At 38.9% G+C, this 22,659-nt stretch overlaps 1 protein-coding gene across 3 annotated transcripts in view; it reads left to right on the top strand.

Annotated features, from left to right (window-relative positions):
• Positions 1 to 22,659, top strand: part of LOC146002456 (calcium release-activated calcium channel protein 1-like) — a 46,177-nt gene that overhangs the window by 14,657 nt on the left and 8,861 nt on the right. The window contains exons 1-2 of one of the 3 annotated variants that reach the window (XM_083140304.1): positions 567 to 718; positions 21,225 to 21,436. In XM_083140304.1, the coding sequence (XP_082996430.1) occupies positions 21,248 to 21,436 (189 nt within the window). In that variant the 5' untranslated portion in view covers positions 567 to 718; positions 21,225 to 21,247. The other 2 variants (XM_083140305.1, XM_083140303.1) reach the window with 2 other exon arrangements.

Raw genomic sequence — 22,659 nt, 5'->3', positions numbered from 1 at the left:
TGTCAAGTTTGCTGGTCAAACCAGATGTAGTTTGTTAACATTCTAAAGAAAATGTAACAAACAATTGTAAAGGGGAAAGTTGTAATTTTTGAATCAAGATAAAATAATGATGATGTATGTGAAACGAAAAATGGTATTTGTAAATCGAGGCTGGAATAATAGCGTGACAAATTGAGACGGAACAGAGAATGGACAGACCTCATCATACACAAAAGGATGTTCCATCAATAAGTATTACGCACTTCGCCTTGGAAGTGTGTATCTGAAACCAAATACATTTTAAGAAAGACAAAGAGGAGAGGGCGAATGTTAAACATTTAGAAACGGAATAAACAGCGTGGAAGTGAGACAGTACCAAAGACCTTGTAAACAAACACGATACAACGGATAATCAACCATTCTTTCCTACCACGTCTTGAAGCTGCTTTTCTTCTTCCCTTGCACATTTTTTTGTTCTTCAATCGCCTTGTCATGTGACATAGCCCTCCCATCGCTTAGCATACGGTTTTCCCTCCTGTGGTTGGTTCTTGTGGCTTTCTCCTTGCACAGGCGATAAAGCACGTCCGATTATTTTTAGTCGTGCACTGTTTTTGCTGTGTAGCGCGTGGTGATTTTTTCGTCCACCTGTTTTTTTTTCTTGAGCTCATCTCTCGCCACAGCTTGTCAACGATTGTGCCAGGATAGATGTTGCAAGGTTCGCGTGTGACGACGCAATCAGGTAACGCATCAATTCGCTAATTTGCTTTCGTTGTCACACAATGCCCGAATCTGTTGATGAATAGTTTTGTAAGCAAAGTGAATACAGGCGGGACACTGAATACTCGGGAATATTCGTGTGACGTAGGTTGGATGCATGGTTGGGTAAGTCGAACCTTAAATTATACTAATACAGGAAATAATTTCTCAGTTTGGTAATGAGTTTAGAAATGTGGATTTTAAAGTTATTTCTGAGCGTCTGTGTAACCATAGACATTGCATTCAAAAGGGATGGTTACGTACGGTGTGATGCATAAGTGTTACCAAGCAAATTGTCCATCTCCGTATTTGTTCTGTTTGTTTTACGCACTGAGAACTTGAAGAATTTAAACAAAGCGACAAAAAAGCTTCTAACAACATTTGCACCAGCATATGTAAAAAAAAAATATTCCTTATAAACAGGTAGACTGCAAGGAAAAATTCATGAAAATAGTCATGGACAATTTGCGTGTATATCGCACACTCTGGTTTCCTGTTTTTGTGTGACGGTGTTTATACAGGGTAATTCAAAATGAATGGTACAAAAAAGAAACCATACCGGTGACTGCTGGAATGAATGTAATTCAGAATTATCGATATAACATGAAAGGTCAACTCATCAAGTTACTTGGTACACAAACTAAAATTGTATTTTACTTTCTTCTTTGGTAAATTTCGCCTGGAAATGTCTCTGGACAACGGTTAGCGATGAAGGTTTTGCGTATTCTAGCACACAATAAGCCTTTCCTTTCGCTGATGCCGCCATTTTGGATGACGGGCCTGTTTTGTTTCAGTGCTGCCAGATGAAGCCTGGAAAGGTAAACAAACTATCATGTTATACAGTATGTAACATTCTTATTCGTACACACAGATTTTCAAAGAAAATGCTTCAATATCTAAAAGGAAATACACTCTTTTGAAATTGTTTCTTTACAATTCCATAACTAATATCATTAGGAACATAAAATCTTACCCAAATTCTGTATAACCAATGACAATAATAAATTAAATGAAACTGAAAGAGAAACATGCCATTTTTTGTACAACTTTTCTATTCGTACACTTAATAGTCTAAAAGAAAAAAGTATATTCAGAGCAAATTGACTGACAGTTGTAATACTTTCATGCGTATCTTTTGGCTTTAATTACTGTTTGACACCTTTTCTTCATAGAATTAACCAGTTTCCGACATATTCCAGAGCTTATTTTATTCCACTCGGCTTGCACAACAGTTTTCAACTCTTATTTGGACTTGACGCCTTCTTTATGGACTCGCCTCTTCAAAATTGCCCATAAATGCTCAATGGGATTTAAGTCTGGACTTTGAGCTCGTGTTTGTAGTAGTTTGGGCACATTCCGTATTAGCCAATTCATGTTAACTCGCGCCTTATGCATACTGTCATTGTATTGTTGGAATCTGTAGATAGGCGGGATGTCCATTTTTTGGGCACTTCTTTATATTGTTCTTCAATATGTCCAAATAGACATATGCATCCATGATACCATCAATAAACTGGATGGTACCAACACCTTTGGACGACATACAGCCCCAAATCATTAATGACCCACCACCGTGTTTAACTGTTGGAACTTTGTTTTTATTTGATTTTCTCCAGACCCTATTTATCCCATCTGACCCGTATATAGTAATTTTGGACTCGTCTGACCATATGTCACTATCCCAAAATTCCTGGTCCTTGTGAATGTGCTCTTTCGCGAATGAAATTTATTCCTGCGATTCACCTTATTTACATACGGCCTCTTTCGTGGTATTCTGCCATGATATCCATGCTTCCACAAGGCACGTCGGACAGTTTGATCGGACATCATCTTGCCAGCAACATTTTCTACTAACGGTCGTAGCTGAGGAACACTTAGTCGGGGGTTTCCTCGCACTCTTTTTAAAATAAAGCGTTCATCACGTTTATTCAACCGTCTCTCTTTTGGTTTTCTCGGCACATTCTGTGTTGAACCTTCCTATCTAAATTTGTTTACTATGTATTGAACTGTTAAGTTTGATTTATTGACTGTTTGTCCAATTTTTCTTAACGAATAACCTCTAAGGGCCAAATTTATAATAACATCCTTCAGATCGGAACAAAGTTCCTTCACCTTGCTTATTTCGAACACGCTGATAGATAGACGATAGGCCTACGACAATACCTACGCCAGAATTCCGCTTGACGGGGAGCGCGCCTGCATGTTCTAACTTGTTACGAAGTTGCAAACTGCACGAAATCGCCCGAATAGCGGTGGCGCTGTATGCGAGGAAGATTGAAAAATAACAATGTTACATACTGTATCGATAATTGTGAATTAAATTCATTACAGCAGTCACAGATGTGGCTTCTTTTTGTACCATTCATTTTGAATTACCCTGTTTGTATAAGCGATCGCAAGTTACGAGTTTATGGGACCTATGGGCTGTTACCTTTGAGATAATCATTCCCAAAAAATCATTGTCACAAAGAAGGGTCGCGCTAACATTCGAAGGGAAAATAATGAATATACACTAAGTATAGGAAATATAACGTTCTCATTTTCTACCCCCTCTCTTACAAACCATATCATCTTTCAAAGACATATACCCTTCTTGTATTTTCCGCGATTTGGAGGCTGAATATAACAGCGTGTTATACTGTAGTGGTACTTTTTTTTTAAAACAACATATTTTGAGTAACGGCATAATGAGTATGAAAAATTTGGGGATTTTTGTCAACCCCCATTATTTGCCGCCCCTATACATTTTTTTACCACCTTTCTCTGCTGCGTAGTATGTTTCAATAGAAAAAATTCTTGCGAAATTTCATTCTTATCATTATTGCATAAAATGTGTACGACAGGAGCGTATATTCTAAGCTAGCCAGGCTTATCTGCGAAACCTTAAGCCTAGAGAGTAAAATAGAGAAGAAAAATATATTAGAAACATTGGAAACTGTGAATAAATTTACTCATTTTAATAAGACAATGGATTGGATGTGGATATTCTGGAGTTGGCAACCTGAATTGTTAGGAGTTGGCAACCTGAATTGTTAGGAGTTGGCAACCTCAATTCATAGCAGTTGGCAACCTGAGTTCTTAGAATTTTGCAGTCTGGCTGCCGTTGGGATGGCAACGTGGCTTCCTTGAAGACGTCAAGAACTAGCAAAATGGATGTGTCTAACCACTTATACCAAGGGGTTTAATTATAGTCTTCTCACTTGTTCCATAGCCTAGAACCACGTGTCATAGTGAGCTAGTCCAGTCTTGGACTCAGCATACGCCACTGGTGTACAACCATATAATTTAGAAATGAAGTAATTAGATCTGGCCATCGAAGTTTTCAGGTTTGAATCCTGGCCTGGACATGGGTGTTATTCATAGGCCTTGATGAAAGTCAGTCGGAGAAAAAACAAACTCACTCCATCTCACAGTTTGTGTGTACTTATGGGTATTAAACAGGGGCGTATATAGTGTGCCCGGACCCACCGAAAATCACTCTATTAGAAGAATTTCAGCTTCCGTGACACAAAAGTTCTCTGTTCCCCTTTATTTTTCTTCTCTGTGGTTCAGACTAATTGACATATAAACATGATTTCGCAGATTCAAAACAACTACACATAATTTATTCATTTCCAATATGTGGCCAATTTATTACATAGGAAATTACATAGGAAATAAACCCGCCTTAGTTGTTTGGAACTTACGTCGAATTAAAAATACTTTATTTTTTTAAAGAGAATAATATTGTTTAATAACAGCAATAAGATTTCTCTACACTAGATTTTTAAGTGAGAGCATTAGGACGGGCAACTGCCCCCCTTGCGCACGCTTATGGTGTTATTTGTGAGTGTCCCTTCATCATTTTCACTCATACTCATCGTAGCGATTAACCAAAAGTGTCCGCAGAGGACGATAAGTAACAATAATACATGTACAAAATGATTACACATGATTAGTATTTTTCTATTTTCTTGGGAGAACATGACCCCTCCAACCCCTGCTTATCGTCGCCACTGCACAAATACTTTTAATTTTGTAAACAAAAACAGTTTTAAAGTTCACTCTAGATGATAAGATGGACAAGGCAGCAGTTCCTTTTCACAAAATTCCCGACCAAGCTATAATTTATGTGTTTCTTTGTTTTGAAGTCGACATTTTGAAGTTAAGATTGCAGAAATCATGTTCAATCGTGCACCCCGCGTAGAAAAAGAAATGAATGAGTCTAGTTTGTTGTCCACCTACAACGTAACCTTTTATCCGAAGAAAGAGAAAAAAAATACCAGTTTTCTGACATACATGATTACCAGTCGCTGCTGCTTCCTGCCCTATCCACCATAAAACTTTCACCTTCACGCCCTCGATTTGCTTTTGTTTTGAAAATGTTAATGTTGCCGAAAATGGCGATTCTGGTACGTCAATTTCCAAAAGAGAAACGTTGCTCACCCTGAGAGCTTTATGTAATCAACACCTACTGACAGAACGGGACAGTGGTGTATTTCATGAAGAGCTGTGAGGGTCTAGCTTCCCCCGAAATACCATCGACCACTCGTACACACCATGTGCGCTATTATTGGCAAAACGGGAAATTAAAATTTCAGATGTCTTAAATATGCACGCACAATTTTTTCCTATGCTTTTTAAAGCTATTTTTCGGAAATGCGCCTTCTAAAAATGTATTGCGTTTCATCGATCTTCTACACTCTTGTCTGGTTGCGACGATGAAGATGAAATTATGATTGCATGTTGACGGGAATATACGTCTAGGTCTTATCTCGTTTGGAAAGCAAGTGACCAAGCATTTTGACGAGCTTGAAAGTTAACACAAAGTATTGTAATGTTGTAATGGCAATAATCATGATATTATATATTGATAGTCATAATATTATTTCTAAAGACTGGAAGGAGACCAGGAGAGGGGGTCGTGGCAGACATTTTTCTGGGGTAAGATCTTCCCTTTAGCACTGCCGCAGACACATTGTATCTAAGGATGGCCAAATCTGGATTTTTTAAATTCCGGAATCAAACGGAGAATCCGAATTTCGGAGGGAATCCGATTTCGAATTCGATCCATCCTGGCTCACGCTTATTTTAAATGTTTAAATAGTACGTAACTAAGTCTACTGAATATGTTTGCAGCTAATCCCAAACTGAGAAAGAGGAATAGTTGGCTAACGGAAAAGCAATGTGATCAGTGTTGTTGCAGTAGAATTGTAGTCACGGACACTTATGGGTTATAACAATTCCATTAACTTTCAATGGAATCGTTACAACCCAGAAGTTTCCATGACTGTACAACAGTTCTTTGTTTCGGCCAAACATGCCCACATTGCTCGATGGCTCCTTATCTGTCGTACCAGTTGCACAAGAGCGATATTTTGATAGATTGGACAAGTTCGCGCTTCAGTTTAATGCGCAAGCACTTTCTGACGACGAAAGAATACGGCATCTGCTTCCTGAGATGACATGCTTCGGAACTAAAACAATGAATACATATACAACACAAAATGTCATATGTTTCTTTCTGCTTTCGACCAAACCATTCTTGCTCTCATGCATGGGTGGCGGGGAAGAAGGTGCGAAGGGTTTTTTCAACACCCCTTAAGTTTCGTCCGCATCTGCCATGTTACGTCATGTATGACTTACTAAAACTTTGGAGTAATTCTTGAAGTTTACTAAAACTTTGTCGTCACATTGGAATAACACCGCTGTCATAACAGATATTGATCGTAATCTGAAAGATAACCCGTATTTGCTTTCCTCTATTGGGGGGGGGGGGATCTCTACAATTATTAGTGGCTGTTGTCTTTCTTCCACCATTTTTTTTTGTTAAAAATTTCTATTTCCTTTTTAAGGCCCAGTATATGGGCATTGCCTGCATAAACAAGCTTTGTTCGTTTAAAATTACAAAACATACGCTTGTAGTGGCCAAAACAAAAAAGTGAAACAAGTCACTAGTAGTCTTGTTTCATTGGCATATTTTCATAAAAGCCTATTAAATGTTTATTGGTATTTGATGTAATGGCTAAAGAATGCATGTTTTCTTTATTTTCAACATCACACATCCAAAATTTCATTCCACGCCCCCTCAGCTCACCTACATGATTACGCCGCCGTTGCTCTCGTATCATACGTATAAAAAATATTCAGATTACAACTGATTGTTGCGGAACTGATCTCATGTACCAACTTTTTGTTAACATGTATCAATTATTTTATGGTCAAAAATGAAAACATAAAGTAGTGCAATCATTTCATAAAAGAAGGGAAATCTACTATATTACTATGCGTAGTCGGCTTCTTTCATGCGCGACGCCAGAAAATTATGGCCGGCTGGGCAGGAGCCATACTGATAAATTAGGGTTGACAGATATAAAGTTTGAGTTTCACACACAGATATTCCCTCGCCCTCTCCCGAATTCCGTTGTATTTCTTTCACCTTTTCTCATTGCTATTGTATGTCTTATTTTCCCCTTCCACCATTTTTCTCTGCTTGTATTACCCCCGTCCGCCCTCTCTCTCTCTGTGTTTTAAAATACACATCTGCGTGCACGGGTAATCCGTTCACCAGATCTTCTGATTAAAATTCTCTCCATCCCTCCAGTCTAGAAACAAGTAGCGAAAGTACCTGATGTCGTCACCTGTTGTAAAGTCATTCCTATCTTTCCTGTCTGATCACACTTTAAACTGTAGGTCCAGTCCCGATTAGCCTTACTGTGCATAAAGTGGACTTAAAACACCAACTCAATCAATCTATCTTTCCTGTGTGAATCTTGATATGACCTCCCTACTTCTCTCTTGTCCCTTCCCTGATGCCCTTCAATTGCTTAACTTTGTACAGTCATGGACACTTCTGGATTGTAACGATTCCATTGAAAGTTAATGGAATTGTTATAATCCAGAAGTGTCCGTGACTGTACAGGGGATATTTTATCTTATTCTTTTAAATTAAGAAAAAAATTTCATAGGCCATACTCAGGTGCGGCGATTAGAGGGGAAAATTTCGACCTGTGTATAGGGCCGTTGGCAACCCACCATTGTGAGGAAATTGTGGAGCTTCGAATGAGTAAGCGTAATCCGGTCGCGGAGACCTACTATAACGGCTGGGGATACGTCGGGCTGACCCCCCGGCTATTCCATTACTGGTTGAAGATCTCCACGCTTAGAAGTGACGAAGGAAAGCATGGGAGGGAGATAAGCCAAGGCCCTTCATGGGCTTTAGTGCAAAGGATTATACTGGGTGTCATTTTAATGGCGCCCACGGACCACAGATTCGTATAGACGACATCAAAACAAACAACTTTTCTCAGTAACATTTTTCTCGTTGGTGCGTCGATTCGACGCTACAGCCTTTCAAATAAGACCGTTTTGCCGCCTGGATGCTGGCAACCCAACACATTAGATCATATCTGTGACGTCATTTCCTGCGGCGAAACTGCGCACGGCAGGGTTGCAAGGTACACACAAATTTTGTGAAAAATGACAAACTACCAACCACATTATTAGCTGTAAAACGACGCAAGAAACTCATCCAGAAGACCGAACATCATAGCCTACCAGCCTGAAGATCAGCAGTCATCTGAGGGGAAGGGGGAAGTGAACCAACGATATGAGAAACTGTATAAAACGTATTCAAAATATCAGATTTTGTCTCAGCCTACATGTCAAATATCAGCAACAATAAATTTTATTGGACTTACAGCTTACATGTGGCTGTTTACGCCCAGCTACATGTCAAATATTTGCAAATCTCGTTGCAAGGTTGATATCTACAGATTTGTGTCCAGATGCCTTGTGGTACTTTTGTCCAGATAATGGAAGTATCCGAGGTTACGTTGTTACATTACTGCTAAAACACATACAACCACAGTAACAATTTAATGATGAATCAGTAGTGAATATACTGCCCTGTTCACAGTTGCAAACTATTACATGTGTATCCGGTGCATAGATAAACACAGTCGTCGGAGAGCTTGTATTACTACTACTTATATCCATTTATTTTCAACTATTTTTGTCACTTGCCTCATAATGCCCTGAATATACATTATATTATGTGTTACTTACCTTTGGAATTTTGAGTTCTTTCATTTCTATTTTGTCATCTGTTCAGTGTGTCACAGACAACTAGTATCAGAAGGACGAAGTGGATAGACTAATTTGTAGATGCCAACTTGGTAACTAGATTTGCAAATATTTGACATGTAAGCTGAGACAAAATTCGATATGACTACTTCCACTTGAATTATATTTTCTTTCCACCATTTTTCGTATCGTTTGTTTGCTTCCTGTTAGGTTACAGAAAATGTTTTCTCGTTTTGTTTTACGGTACATAATGTGGCTGATTGTAGCTATGTCATTTTTCACAGAATATGTGTCTTCCTGGCAACCCTGGAACGCATCGCTTCACGACGGGATATGACGTCACAAATGCAATCAAATGTTGTCTGTTGTTGCCAGCATTCAGGCGGCAAAACGGGCTTTTTTGAACGACTCTAGCGCCGAAACGATGCACCAACGAGAAAAAATGTTACTGAGAAAAGTTTTTTGTTTTGATATCCTCTATACGTTTCCTTGGTCCGTGGGCGCCATTAAAATGACACCCTGAATATTATTTATATACGCTAAACCTTATATTCGAGAGAAAATAAACTGTCCTTGCACCCCAGTTTTGGAACCCAATCGCCGCCACTGCCCATATTTTATTAGTTGAACGCCATATTACATTAATTGATTTGATTTATTTGTTGTATTTAACTTGGCATTTGTTCCACTTTTGGCATATCACAAAATCACAAAAAAGCTCCACGTAGGATTGTACTGGCTGTGAGTCCAGACGCCATATCTCGTTAGTCTGCTAAATGCAGTCCGGGGTGTACTACTTTGAAGACAGTCTGACATTGGGTTGGTAGATTAGAGTATATTGTTCAATTCATGAGACAATTATTGAAAATATGGATCGAAATCAGTTTTCCCTCCAAAATTGCTTTCCCTCTGTAATCCGTTATCCTTCCAGAACCTGTCTTGCCTCCGCAATTCTTCCCGCTCCGAAACCCAGGTTTTATCCGAAATCCGGATAGTATATTTTTCGAATCCGTATCTCAAATTTTTCGGAATCCGGATTACGGATGTTTTAGGCCATCCCTAATTGTATCAAATGAATCTAGAACCGAGTGAGCCTAAAGCAAGATTGATGCAGGCTTCTCGCTATCATCGAAAAAACTTCTCAAGATTCATAGATGAGAGGTTTGGTGAGTACTAGAGCCGCTCATGCAAAGAATTTCAATTCGACGATGAGGTTGAATCATGATTGTTAAAGGTACAATCAGAAAGTGTGACATCAAAACTCCAATCTAAGTAATCTTAATCTTATTGTGATGAGACTATGATTTGATGACTTGAATAACAGTGTATCGATGCCTTGTGAGATGGAAACTGAATAGAAGCAGATTAATACGTCACTCTTACAATTAATTTAGACGCTGAAATCACTGTTGCCTACCCCTAAGTATCAGTATTGCCATCTTTTCGATAGCGCTGGTTGTGCATGACAGGTGCTAACAATGATTAAAATATCAGGCTGACATGCCAACAAAATCAATTCGCCTAAATGTAAAGCACTACTCCAAACGCAATGCACTCCAAATCCCAAGAGATGAACCCCTTTTTAAGTACGCCCTAAATGGTGTAATGATCACAGGCTACAAACCCTTTGTTACTTAATGCAAACTGAGATTGACACAAGCGCTTTGACAGGATGGTAATATATGTTGCAATAGGCCACCTACCCAGAATCCCTACTGTGAAATTCTTCATCATGTTTACTGATGTTATTAACATTAACATTACTCAGAGTGACCAATACGAGCCGCACCCTACCCACTGTAAAGGAATACTGGCATTAGTACACATATATCAACATTCAATCACTCTGGGGAGCTCTTCCAGGTTAAATTGTAACACCATAGTTTAGAACATAAGTTTTTTTATTAAACAATAGGAAGGATGAAAATTAACTTTGTATATGAATATTCAATTTTATCTTTCACAATTTAATCTTTGCACAGCCAACATCAACAAGCAACTACACAACTGAATAAATGAGATACAAACTCATTCGGTACTTCCAATCTGAGGTGATTTCTTATATCGGACAAACGGCTGAAATTTGCTACTTCATTTAATTTGAATGTTCGTACTTACGTATTCTGCATTGAGAAACATTGCTGAAGGTGGCATTTCGCTTATTTCACGGAAATAAGCTCTATTTGCGACATATCGAGTAAGTTTTCTTCGCTTCTTTTTGCCTTCGGTAACACGTAAAATGGCGGTCACAGTTTCACTACCGTACTCGGCATGCAGTGTTTCCACCCCACTGCACCGAAAACTACCTACGTAGCCCCACAAACCAATGACGCATAGCCCCACGAACCATTTCCGGTAAGGTTAGGTTAGATTGGGTCACGTTTAGGTTATAATAGTTAAAAAATGGTTTCGAAAAAAATATGCGTAGCCCCACACATCATTCTCGCATAGCCCCACGAGCCATTGACACATAGCCCCACAAACCATTTTCGGAAACGTACCTTCTTCAGTTACAAAAACACGTGTTTGGAAACACTGACCCGTGATTACGTAATCACACACAGGCAACATCAGGCTGGAAGGAAATGGATGCAACAGCTACGTGCATCGGTCACATTTATATCGAAAAATACATGAGTTACCGGCAAAATGCAATGAACGATGCGAGAAAACACTTCCCGAACTTCCACAACTATTAATATAAAGAAACTGCATTCGGTAAGTAATTTCTCCTGTAAATTTGAAGAAATCCGTTTGTTCGATATAAGAAATGTACCCTTCACGTAATAATTATTCACAATGGTTTCAATAACTCTTATGATATGTTCGTTTAAGACTAGTCAGCTGTATCTGGCCAAAATGGCTACGCGACGTTTATTGTCCGGAACCACGTTTCACGAGAACACGTTCGCGATTTATGGGCATAAATGTTATCACACGCATGCTAGCATATTATGAATTGTAATGATGATTAGTTGAGGTCACTTTTAACTCGCAATGTACTGAATGTCACTCGAATAGAAGGTGATATAGGTACTTACGTTTTACTGCGTATACCCACCAAGAGTTCGTGACGGCCGTCATAAATTTCCAAATATCGGGCTTCCCTTTGATTTACAAATCGATATACGAACCGTAACACCATCCACTGTCTCTAGTTTACATTTTGTGCAATTGCAAACAACTGGCAATCCCTCGATGAACGTGATGCAAACCGATTCCTTTTGGCTTACTCCAAACAAACGTCCATTGTCCTGCCCATTTTGTACAATGAGCAGCGAGTCCTTCCCGAACCGTTCCATCAACCTGCTCACACAAGCGATTCCTTAGTTCAGTTCAGCAATGTTAGATTCGTTATCCCGTGCACGTTTACATACACATCAAGATATGAACTCTCTAACTCTCTAGCCTTCTTAAACCCGAAGGTTCATGGCTGCAGCAACACAGGCCATACATCTGTCCTTATTTTGAGCAAGATCTATATACTCTTTTCCATCCCTACCGATTTCCTTTAGGTCTATCTCAACGTTGTCCCTCCATCTTCGTCTTGGTCTTCCTACAGGTCTCTTACCATCAGGTTTCCCAACAAGAATCCTGTAAACTTCTCTTTCCCCTCCCATTCGTGCCACATGGGCTGCCCACCTAACTCTTCTTTGATTGATTGATTTAGTTTATTTTACTTCGCGTTTTGTGCCTCTTGGCTAATTTGCGAAGATGGGGATGAGTGATGAAATGATGAAATTGATGAATGGACATTCACAAACAACCAAGCCCGACCGGGATTCGAACCCGGGACCCTTGGCGTCACCTAACTCTTCTTGATTTAATCATTCTAATAATATATATGAATACAAATGATGTACGTTGTTCTAAATTATGTAACCTTCTCCACTCGCCTGTCTCCTCATCCCTTTTAGGTCCAAATATTTTCCTAAGGATCTTATTTTCAAACACACACATATCAAGATATACATTCGTATTTATAATATCAATCATGTTATTTGTACACTATGGTTGATGACACAATAATAATATTCACAGACAACTTAATAGAAAAACAAGAAATGTGCTGATTTGAGCCACCCGGTGAGCGGAAGATTCGAACTGACTGTGAACGGTTCTTTAAACCATTCGGTCAACTATACGGTTCACTGCTGCAACCAAATACGCAGGATAGCTCATAATGTTGACTGATAAATGCAATTTGGTAATTACAAACACACATTTGATCATTAAGCCAATTAAATACACTTGAAAATAGCATTTATGACATGGATTGTCATAAAAGAGCACCCTGAAACATTCGGAGGACAGATCGTAAGCGAAGCACAAAATGCACGCGGTCACCGTCTTAAGAACACTCACCATGTAAAAATACTTGAGTAATTTAACTCTTTTCACAACCTTTGGGCAGTTGAATTCAAAAGTTTAGGAGCTGCAGTTACTTCCCTCAGAAAAAAGTAAATCAGTTGTGTTACTATGCGAATTAAGTTTTTTGCTTGGTTGGGGGTGCCCACACGGTGGCCTATTTGCGATTTCCTTTCGGGGGGATAGGGTTTTTGGGTTTGCAAATTGTTACCAGTTAGTAAACTAAACTATACAGTAAAACCTCGTTAATCCGGAGCCCGATAAGCCGGACTTCGCTTAATCCGGACAGGCAAGAGGAAAGAAAAGAGCAGAATGCAAGGTTTTAAATGTGGCTAGAAGTCAACAAGAGAACTTCCCAAAGAAAAGGCAGTCAACCACTGATGAAATTCTGTTACCTGCAGACTTTGTACTGTACTGTATAGTGTGTTTAGGCCTATTCTCTTTATAAATACTAGGGATGGCCAGATCCGGATCCTCGCGGATCCGAAATCCGGATCCGGTTGGTACCGGATCCTAAAGATCCGGATCCTAAAATTTTTCGGATCCGGATCCGGAACTTTTGGATCCGGATCCGGAATTTTCGGATCCGGATCCGTTTGCCATCCCACATGCGCTTCTTTGGAAAGTAAGAATGTGCTAATAACATATTGTTACCTGCTAATATACATACATATATACATTCGATACCCGGTGGAGGCACATAGTGGTTCGGATCCCACTTTAAACTGTAGGTCCAGTCCCGATTAGCCTTACTGTGCATAAAGTGGACTTAAAACACCAACTCAATATATATATATATATATATATATATATATATATATATATATATATATATTGTAGTGTGACGTCGGGTAAGGTATTGGATCGAGTCACGTGGGATGTAGCTTAGATAAATACGATAGGATTTAAGTTTGAGTTTGTGAGTTTGTGTAGCAAATTATGTCATCCGTATATGCAGATATCTCGAAACTATCTATACCAAATAAAAGTATAGATATTATATTCTTTATGATTTGACTATTTGTTTTCAATATATATAGTGTGTGTGTGCGCGTGCGCGATTTGTAATTAATTAATACACTTACAAGGGAGGTCTAAGTCTCCCCCTCCGATTTCCATGAAACTTGGCAGGTGTATAGAGGCCCCCCTCAAATGTCAAGATGAGGAAAAACTAAAGTGGGGATCTGACCCCGAAACCACGTAAATATGGCATAGGAAGAAACAGGGGGCAAAGGGCCTCTCTATATACCTGTCAAATTTCATGAGAATGGGAGGGGGACACAGGGGTCAGATGATCCTCACGTCAATTTGTCCTCATTTTGACATTTGAGGCGGGTTTTGCCCCCAAAAACAGTTTTTTAGCCGAAACAAAAAAAAACTTGTATTTCTTCCTTTGGGCCCCTCTATACACCTGCCACGTTTCATGGAAATCGGGGGGGAACACAGGGGTCAGATCCCCACTTCAATTTGTCCTCATCTGGACATTTGAGATGAGGTTGCCCCCTAGAACAAATTTTTTGCCGAAACAAAAAAACACGTATTTCTTCATTTGGGCCCGTTTATACACACACCTGCCAAGTTTCATGGAAATCGGAGGGGGACACAGGGGTCAAATCCCCACTTCAATATGTCCTCATCTTGACAATTGAGTGGGTTTCGCCCTGTGAAACCGTTTTTTAGCTGAAACAAAAATTTCTTCCTTTGGGCCCGTTTATACACACACCGGCCAAGTTTCATGGAAATCGGAGGGGAACACATAAGTCAAATACCCACTTAAATTTGTCCTCATATTGACATTTGAGGGTTGCCCCCTAAAACAGTTTTTTAACCGAAACAAAAAAAAACACGTATTTCTTCATTTGGGCCCGTTTATACACACACACCTGCCAAGTATCATGGAAATCGGAGGGGGACACAGGGGTCAGATCCTCACTTCAATTTGTCCTCATCTTGACATTTGAGGAGGTTTTGCCCCCTAAAACAGTTTTTTTTAGCTGAAACAAAAAAAATCACGTATTTCTTCATTTGGGCCCGTTTATACACACACACCTGCCAAGTATCATGGAAATCGGAGGGGGACACAGGGGTCAGATCCTCACTTCAATTTGTCCTCATCTTGAAATTTGAGGGGGTTTTGTCCCCGCTAAAATCGTGTTTTAGCTGAAACAAAAAAAACACGTATTTCTTCCATTGGGCCCCACTATACACCTGCCAAGTTTTATGGAAATCGGAGGGACACAGGGGTCAGATCCTCACTTCAATTTGTCCTCATCTTGACATTTGAGGGTTTTTTCCTAAAACCGTTTTTTAGCTGGAAAAAAAACACGTAATTCTTCCTTTGGGCCCCACTATACTGCCAAGTTTCATGGAAATCGGAGGGGGACACTTAGATAACCTCCCTTGTTAGTCTTACACTTTGTAATTATTTAACACTGCATATATTATAATGTTTTATTTTAATTTGGAAAACTGTAACTGTAGAACAATTGTATAATATTTGTATAACATTTCTATCTTGTTATATGTGTTAAAGGTTTCATCCTGGAATGGAATGTCTCACATTTATGTGTATTTTCATTTCCAATACTTTCGAATGAATACATATTCGTTTCAATGGCAATTACAAAATCACCTCTGACATGTGTGCACGAGTGTGTTAGCCGATGCGTAGCAAAGTATTTTTGGAACAACACTTGAAAAAAAATTCTTGTAGGACTAACGAAAAATTTCTTTGTAATCGAAGATCATAAGGGCCTCCCCCATGGCGCAGTGGTAGCGTCATTGCCTTGTAATCAAGGGGTCCCGGGTTCGATACCCGGTGGAGGCACAAGTGGTTCGGATCCCACTTTAAACTGTAGGTCCAGTCCCGATTAGCCTTACTGTGCATAAAGTGGACTTAAAACACCAACTCAAACCAAACCAACTCGAAGATCATAATACCTTTTAAGGTGTGGTAATATTATAATGGGATTGAGATACGAAACTCTCGGATCCGGATCCAGGTCCGGAACTTTCGGATCCGGATCCAGATCCGGAACTTTCGGATCCGGATCCAAAAGTTACGGATCTGGATCCGGATCCGGATCCGAATGGATCCGGATTTTTCGGATCCGGATCCGTTTGGCCATCCCTAATAAATACACCATAATAAACGTGTTTTGTTGCTATAGACGGAGTTTTAATGCACTTTCTACTGTTCTTTTAGGTTATTTCAGTTAATCCGGACTTTCGTTAAACCGGTCAACTTATAGTCCGGATTAACGAGGTTTTACTCTATTAGAATATTGGTTCTAACCTAGGTCATTAAATCTTATGACGTTTTCACGTAATTTAGAAACACGTAATATAGCTATTTACATTTTTTTGAAAAAACGATCAAACTTCTATTGCAAGTTCAAACTTGATGTTCATATAACCTATCTACAAGTTTCTTGTGAACACTTTTAATACAAGGTCCGCCCATAAAGAAACCGAATGTCAAAAAAAGAGAACCAAATTAAATAAAAATGTACCGTATTCTGCCAACACTGCAAGGAGCTATATCTAAACTTCCCGTCAGTGCATGTTTCAACTTGTTACAGGCAGTCGGTATCGGGGCAAGCGTGCGTCATATGCAGGTTGTGTGCAGGCGGCGTACAAAATACACGCACCAAGATGGAACAACGTTACAGCATAAAGTTTGTTACAAATTGGGCGAATCGTTTACCGAAACGTTACAGATGATACGGGCAGTGTATGGTGATGCAACATTATCAAAAAAACAGAGTGCGCAGTGGAGAGGACAGTTCTCGCCCGTAAATAAAAAAGCACGGACGTCGAAATCGAAGACAATGGTGCTGCTGATCGCATTTTTTGATTCCCAAGGACTCATCCACCATGAATTTGTCCCTGAAAACCAAACAATCAATCAGTGGTATTACAAGGAAGTGCTTAGTCAAGTCAGAAACAGGATGAAGCGGGTTAGGAACGAACTCTGTGATTCTGGACAATGGTTTCTGTTACACGATAATGCTCGGCCTCATACCGCATTGTCTGTACAACAATACCTTGTTAAACATTCAGTGACAGTGATCAATCACCCTCCATATTCTCTGGACTTATCGCCTGCTGATTTTTTCGTTTTTTGCAAGCTTAAGATGGCTATGAAAGGCCAAAGATTTGACGACGCAGCGGACATTAAATTAAATGTTACGCGTATTTTGCAAACACTTCTGACAATGACTATCAACAGTGTTTCCAAGACCTGTACAAACGCTGGTCAAAGTGTATTGCCTCCTCTGGTGATTATTTTGAAGGTGATAAAGTCATTTGAAAGTAATTACTTGTTTTCTTTTCTATTTTTTTAAAAAAATTTTTAAGGGCGAACCTTGTACATGTAAAATATCAGCACTATGCCAGGAAAACTTAAATGGGACACCCTGATGTTTCTTCTCGGTGAGGTTGGTCAGTTTCAGAATTGTGTTCTCCTTTAATCCACAAGGCTGCATAGATTGCATGGAAATCTTTGATGGCTCCATTAATAGACACGAATGATTTTTCAATTGCGTTTGTTACTTAGTTAAGAGACCATATAGTATACCATTTTCTTTGAGGGGGTTAGAAACATCCCTGGCAGGAATAAAAATAATCTTCTTTTGCCGAGGATAGATTTCTTTGTGGGGGAAAACCCCGGCATACCCCGTTAATTCGCGCACTAGTTATGGTTACAATTGAAGACTAAAATTGGTAAACGCTGTAAGTGCCACAATAATTCAAACACCGTTTCCCACGTTAAACTGTGAAATGTGCCCTGCTTTATAATGTGGTAAACGTGAAATGTGGCTGATAGCCCTCTAAGTAGTTCAAAGGGCGTGTAAAGAGGTCACTAGTGTGAACGTTCTTACGGGCTGATGTGCTGAACGATGCGATTTCCCAACACTTTCGCTTTTGGCACTTACAACGTTTACCACTTTTAGTCCTCAATTACTGTAAAAGATATTCTAGAATAACTATGGCTCGTGCATTGGCGGCTTAAGGGCCTGGGGCGCCAAACCGAGGTGTCCTCCTCGAGTAGCGCCAAAAACCTTAATTTTTGTTACATAAGCGTGGCCACTTGTTTTAAAAAAGTTGCTACAAACCAGATATTTCATGTAGGAAATAATAACACGAGATGGACTAAAAGTAGTTGTGGAAAAGAAACAAAGATGGCAGCACAAAAGTAAAAAATATAAATAAATTGTTGGAGGATAGGTATTGATTTAGTGAAAGTTAATATATGATAGAAACGTTTAGAGAAAATAAAAAGCAATGTATAAAAAATAGATAATAGTGAAAAGAAAAATATAAGATGTTTCAATCATTCAACACGTTCAAACCTATAGTTAATTATTAGGTACGCATAAAGAAGTATTCAACGAAGTACGAATTTAGATGATTAACCTATAGAGTTAGAAAAGATATAAGTATTCATCATTCATTCTCTATTTTTGGCAGCCACTATAGTACTTCGGTGGCTGGAAGAAATATTTTCATGGAATCAAGGGTCCAACCAGCCCGATACTCACTTCAAATTTATGCAGCGCATAATTTAGGGACTCCAGAAGCGCAGGTCAGTATGTAGTTTGTCTACATACCCCGCGGCGGCGCCAGGATTAAGCATCTAGCACTGCGGATTGAAATTCAGGGGGTGTGATGTATGTAGGCAAGGGCTACCGCAGGATTTTTTCTCAGTGGGGGCATAGTAAGATTTCATATCTTTCCAGGAACTTATATTTTACCTTTATTATTGTTGTTGTTATTATACATATCAAAAAATTGAAATTGAATTGACAATCGGTCATTCCATGTCAAATCAACCGATAAAAAATATTTTTGGACCTTTAGGATTCAGATTTCTTAGATTTTTTTTTGTTTATACATTGTACCTATCAAGAGGACAAAAACTGCCAAATTTCAGATTTTTTTAGGCTCTTAGTTTTTGAGTTATTGACTTCCAAACAAGCAAAAATCCCAAAATTTGACGACATTTTGAAATCTTTAAACAGCTGTAGATCAAAAACTATTTGACCTAGAGAACTCAAATTGGTGTCATTCTCTTCTGCTTTTAAATTTGAAATGCAACCCCAGTGTCGTACTTGAATTTTCTAATTTTTAAGAAACTCGAAACAAAGTTTTTTGAATATCTCAAAAAACACCATTTTTTATTTTTGTTAAAAAATATATGTTTTGAAGACATCAATTGACTATTTGTGTGCAAAATTTCATAATGGGACGGACATGGATTACTATGGAAATTAATTTTTTGTATTGTAACGTGTGCGAAATTTGATAAATTTGTTGATTTCCATGTTAAAACCACAACTATATGCTGAGTGGTTGATGTTGAAGTCTTCATATAAGTCTATTTTATAATTTTTGAACTACAAATAACATGAAAATACCTAAAATTTATCACTTTTAATATCAGACAAGCAAATTGAAAAATTAACGAGGGGAAGTCATTAAGTAACAGGAATCTTATAATAAACTTCATGGAGATTTATGCACAACGAAAGTTTGTGTTTCGGCACTCAAAAAGGTTCCTTAGCAACACGCCATAAAGGTGTCGTGACGACCATGTTGTACGTACTACTGCGCGGACGCATACTGCTTGCTGCATAATATATGAAATCATGTAGTCAGTTTCGTTTAATTATCAGACTACTTCCCTAACATATAAGTGTGCATAAACAACAACAACAGCGGTAAAAACAACCTTCTCGATAAAACTCGCGTTAAAGAATTTCCCGGGCACAACCCGATGATCTACTGAAAACAACTAAAATTTTTGTTGCTGTGCGATTTTGAGAAGAGAGAAAGAACAAGTATGCGGAAAAACTGCTTTTATCAACAATGGTAAAAAAACATTAATTAAAAAAAATGTAACGACTTACATTGAGCTGTAGGCAATTATCGAAAACGCCACCGGAATAAGCAAAAGTATAAGCAATTCTTAACAACAATGGTGTCGAAAGAAAGACAACAGGAAAGTAAAAGCGATTTCTCTTTCAGGACCAATGCATTGCCTGTTGAATGCAATAATAGCGGTATCACTTCAATACCTAACATTCTACGCTCAAAGTGACGACATTGTTTTAATAGCATAACGTAATGTAAAATTTCATTAGGTTGAAAATACATTTTGAAAAGGATGTGCTGAAGGGGGTGTGCAAGCATCCCTTCGCGCCACCCCCGGGGCCGCTCCTTCTACTATCCCTCAAAGGAGGACATTTTTGAATTTACTGCTGCGTAACATAATACTTGTAAATCATGTAGCAATTTAAGCTGAGAGTACTATTATTTTTGCATCATTATGTAGGTATTAAGTAACTGCACACCTACAATAAACGTATGCTTTAACAGTAATATTTCAAGTACAGGGTGAGTCAAAAGTCAGGAACCATAGACTAATGTGTGACTACTGTGTGTATGTGTGTTTCAGGTACTGAGATGGTGCTGACTACAGCGCCTTGAATAACGTTATTCAAGGCGCTGTAGTGCTGACCAAAGACGAGCGTGTTGAAGTGACACTGCTGGCAGACACCCAATCGTGCATAGTGCAATCGTGAAGTATATCCGGGTGTAGACGATTGAATTCTGTAGCAATATCTCTTGCACTGCGACTGCCAGCCAGCAGTACCACTTCAACACGCACGTCTTTGGTGTTTGGTCAGCACCATCTCAGCACCATCTCAGCACCTGAAGCACACATGCATACAGTAGTCACACATTAGTCTATGGTTCCTGACTTTTGACTCACCCTGTATTTAATGTAAGTCTATTATTTTTCTCATTTAAAACCGTAAATATGTCACGGTTTTAATTGGAATTGGAAAGTAAATGGACCGGGGTGACGGGGTGAAAAGTAGGGGGCGCCAAAAATCCAACGCCCCGCCCGGTGAAAATTTTATCCTGAGCCGCCCCTGAGTTCGTGATACATTTTACATGCGTGAACTATTACTTGTTATGAACTTACCCAAACGATTCATACAAGCCAAGGCATGCAGAATCCTAAACTTATCCCAATGATTCTATTTCAGAGTGAGATGTAGCGCCGTGTGCCATGACGGGATGCGAAGAGAAGCCGGAGATGCATCAGTCACAGCCGCAGACTCCCCGGTCGCCCGGGACAGCCCCCCGTTCCCAGAGTCCGTCTCTACGCCAGTACAACATCAGCAGCACGATGTCCCTCATCTCCCTCCCCAGCCAGAGTCACATCGCTTCCAACGGTCCTCCTGGAAACAACAACAAGGTGGGTTCACTTTATTTTACCCGTTAGTACCAATCTTACAAAAATTATGTGAGGTGCGCTCAAAAACTTCGAGGAATTATCATACGACAATAGTGGTTCTCAATTACCCGGTGGAGGCACATAGTGGTTCGGATTCCACTTTAAACTGTAGGTCCAGTCCCAATTAGCCTTACTGTGCATAAAGTGGACTTAAAACACTAAATCAACCAACCAACCAATTAAGCACATATATAGAAGTACAATTCGGGAGAGGTTCTTGCGTACAAACTAAGTCTCACATGTAATTATTATTAATAATAATAGCAATAATTTTATTGTTAGTACATTACATTAAAAGCTAAATGGATAGTGTTAAAATAGATATACAACAGCAAAATTTATTACCTATCTTATTTCTAGTAAAAAAACATTGAAGGTTACACACAAACACACATACACAACATACACACACGTATATACAAGGATGAGATGTTACCAAACAAAGGGAAATAATGTTAAAAATAGAAAAATCAAGTTTTATCGGATAATAAAAAGATTATTAATTACAGCTGATGAAAAATAAAGTGCCTGTGATTATTATTTTTGTACATATTATTATTATTATGATTTCTATAGTTGTTCATTCATTTTTATTTGCTTTGTTCTAAGTTTTCTATATACTCAGATGGGATAATTAAGTTTGGACATACAGGTTAGAATTGAGCCCGAATCACTGTGTAGCGTGTCTCCACCGGCGATTGAACCCAGAACCCTTTTATTACAAGGCAACATCATTACCACTACACTATTGCGGGGCTCTAGAAATTTTCGTACAGACTGTCATGATAAGATTGATTCATACCAATCAGGTCTTATCTTCATGCCAATTTTTAGAAAATAAATCAAACTCCTCGTCTTATATAACAAATTGTATACAAGTACTTTAATTTAATATAATTGCTGAGTCACCCATTTCAATTTTTAATAAACCTCAAAACAAATTACAGCTTTGATATGTTTGTTACGGGAATTGTTTTCTGTCCGTTAATCGAGACATGGATATTACCCGATACTGATGCCACATTAGAGGTTAGGAGAAGCGGCTAAATATTAGGTGAGCTAAGAAGGTCAACACACTATTAATTTATATTCTTGAGGATCAGTGGCGGCAATTGGCTGGGGGGGGGGACAAGCTGCCAAAACTTTGGGGGGGGGGCAAGGACAGTTTACTTTCCCTTGGTAGA

This window comes from Lepisma saccharinum, chromosome 18, assembly GCF_977018435.1.
Source record: "Lepisma saccharinum chromosome 18, izLepSacc3.1, whole genome shotgun sequence".
NCBI lineage: Eukaryota > Metazoa > Arthropoda > Insecta > Zygentoma > Lepismatidae > Lepisma > Lepisma saccharinum.
Note: the sequence above shows the minus strand (reverse complement) of the source record. Positions and strands in the feature narration are given on the sequence as shown.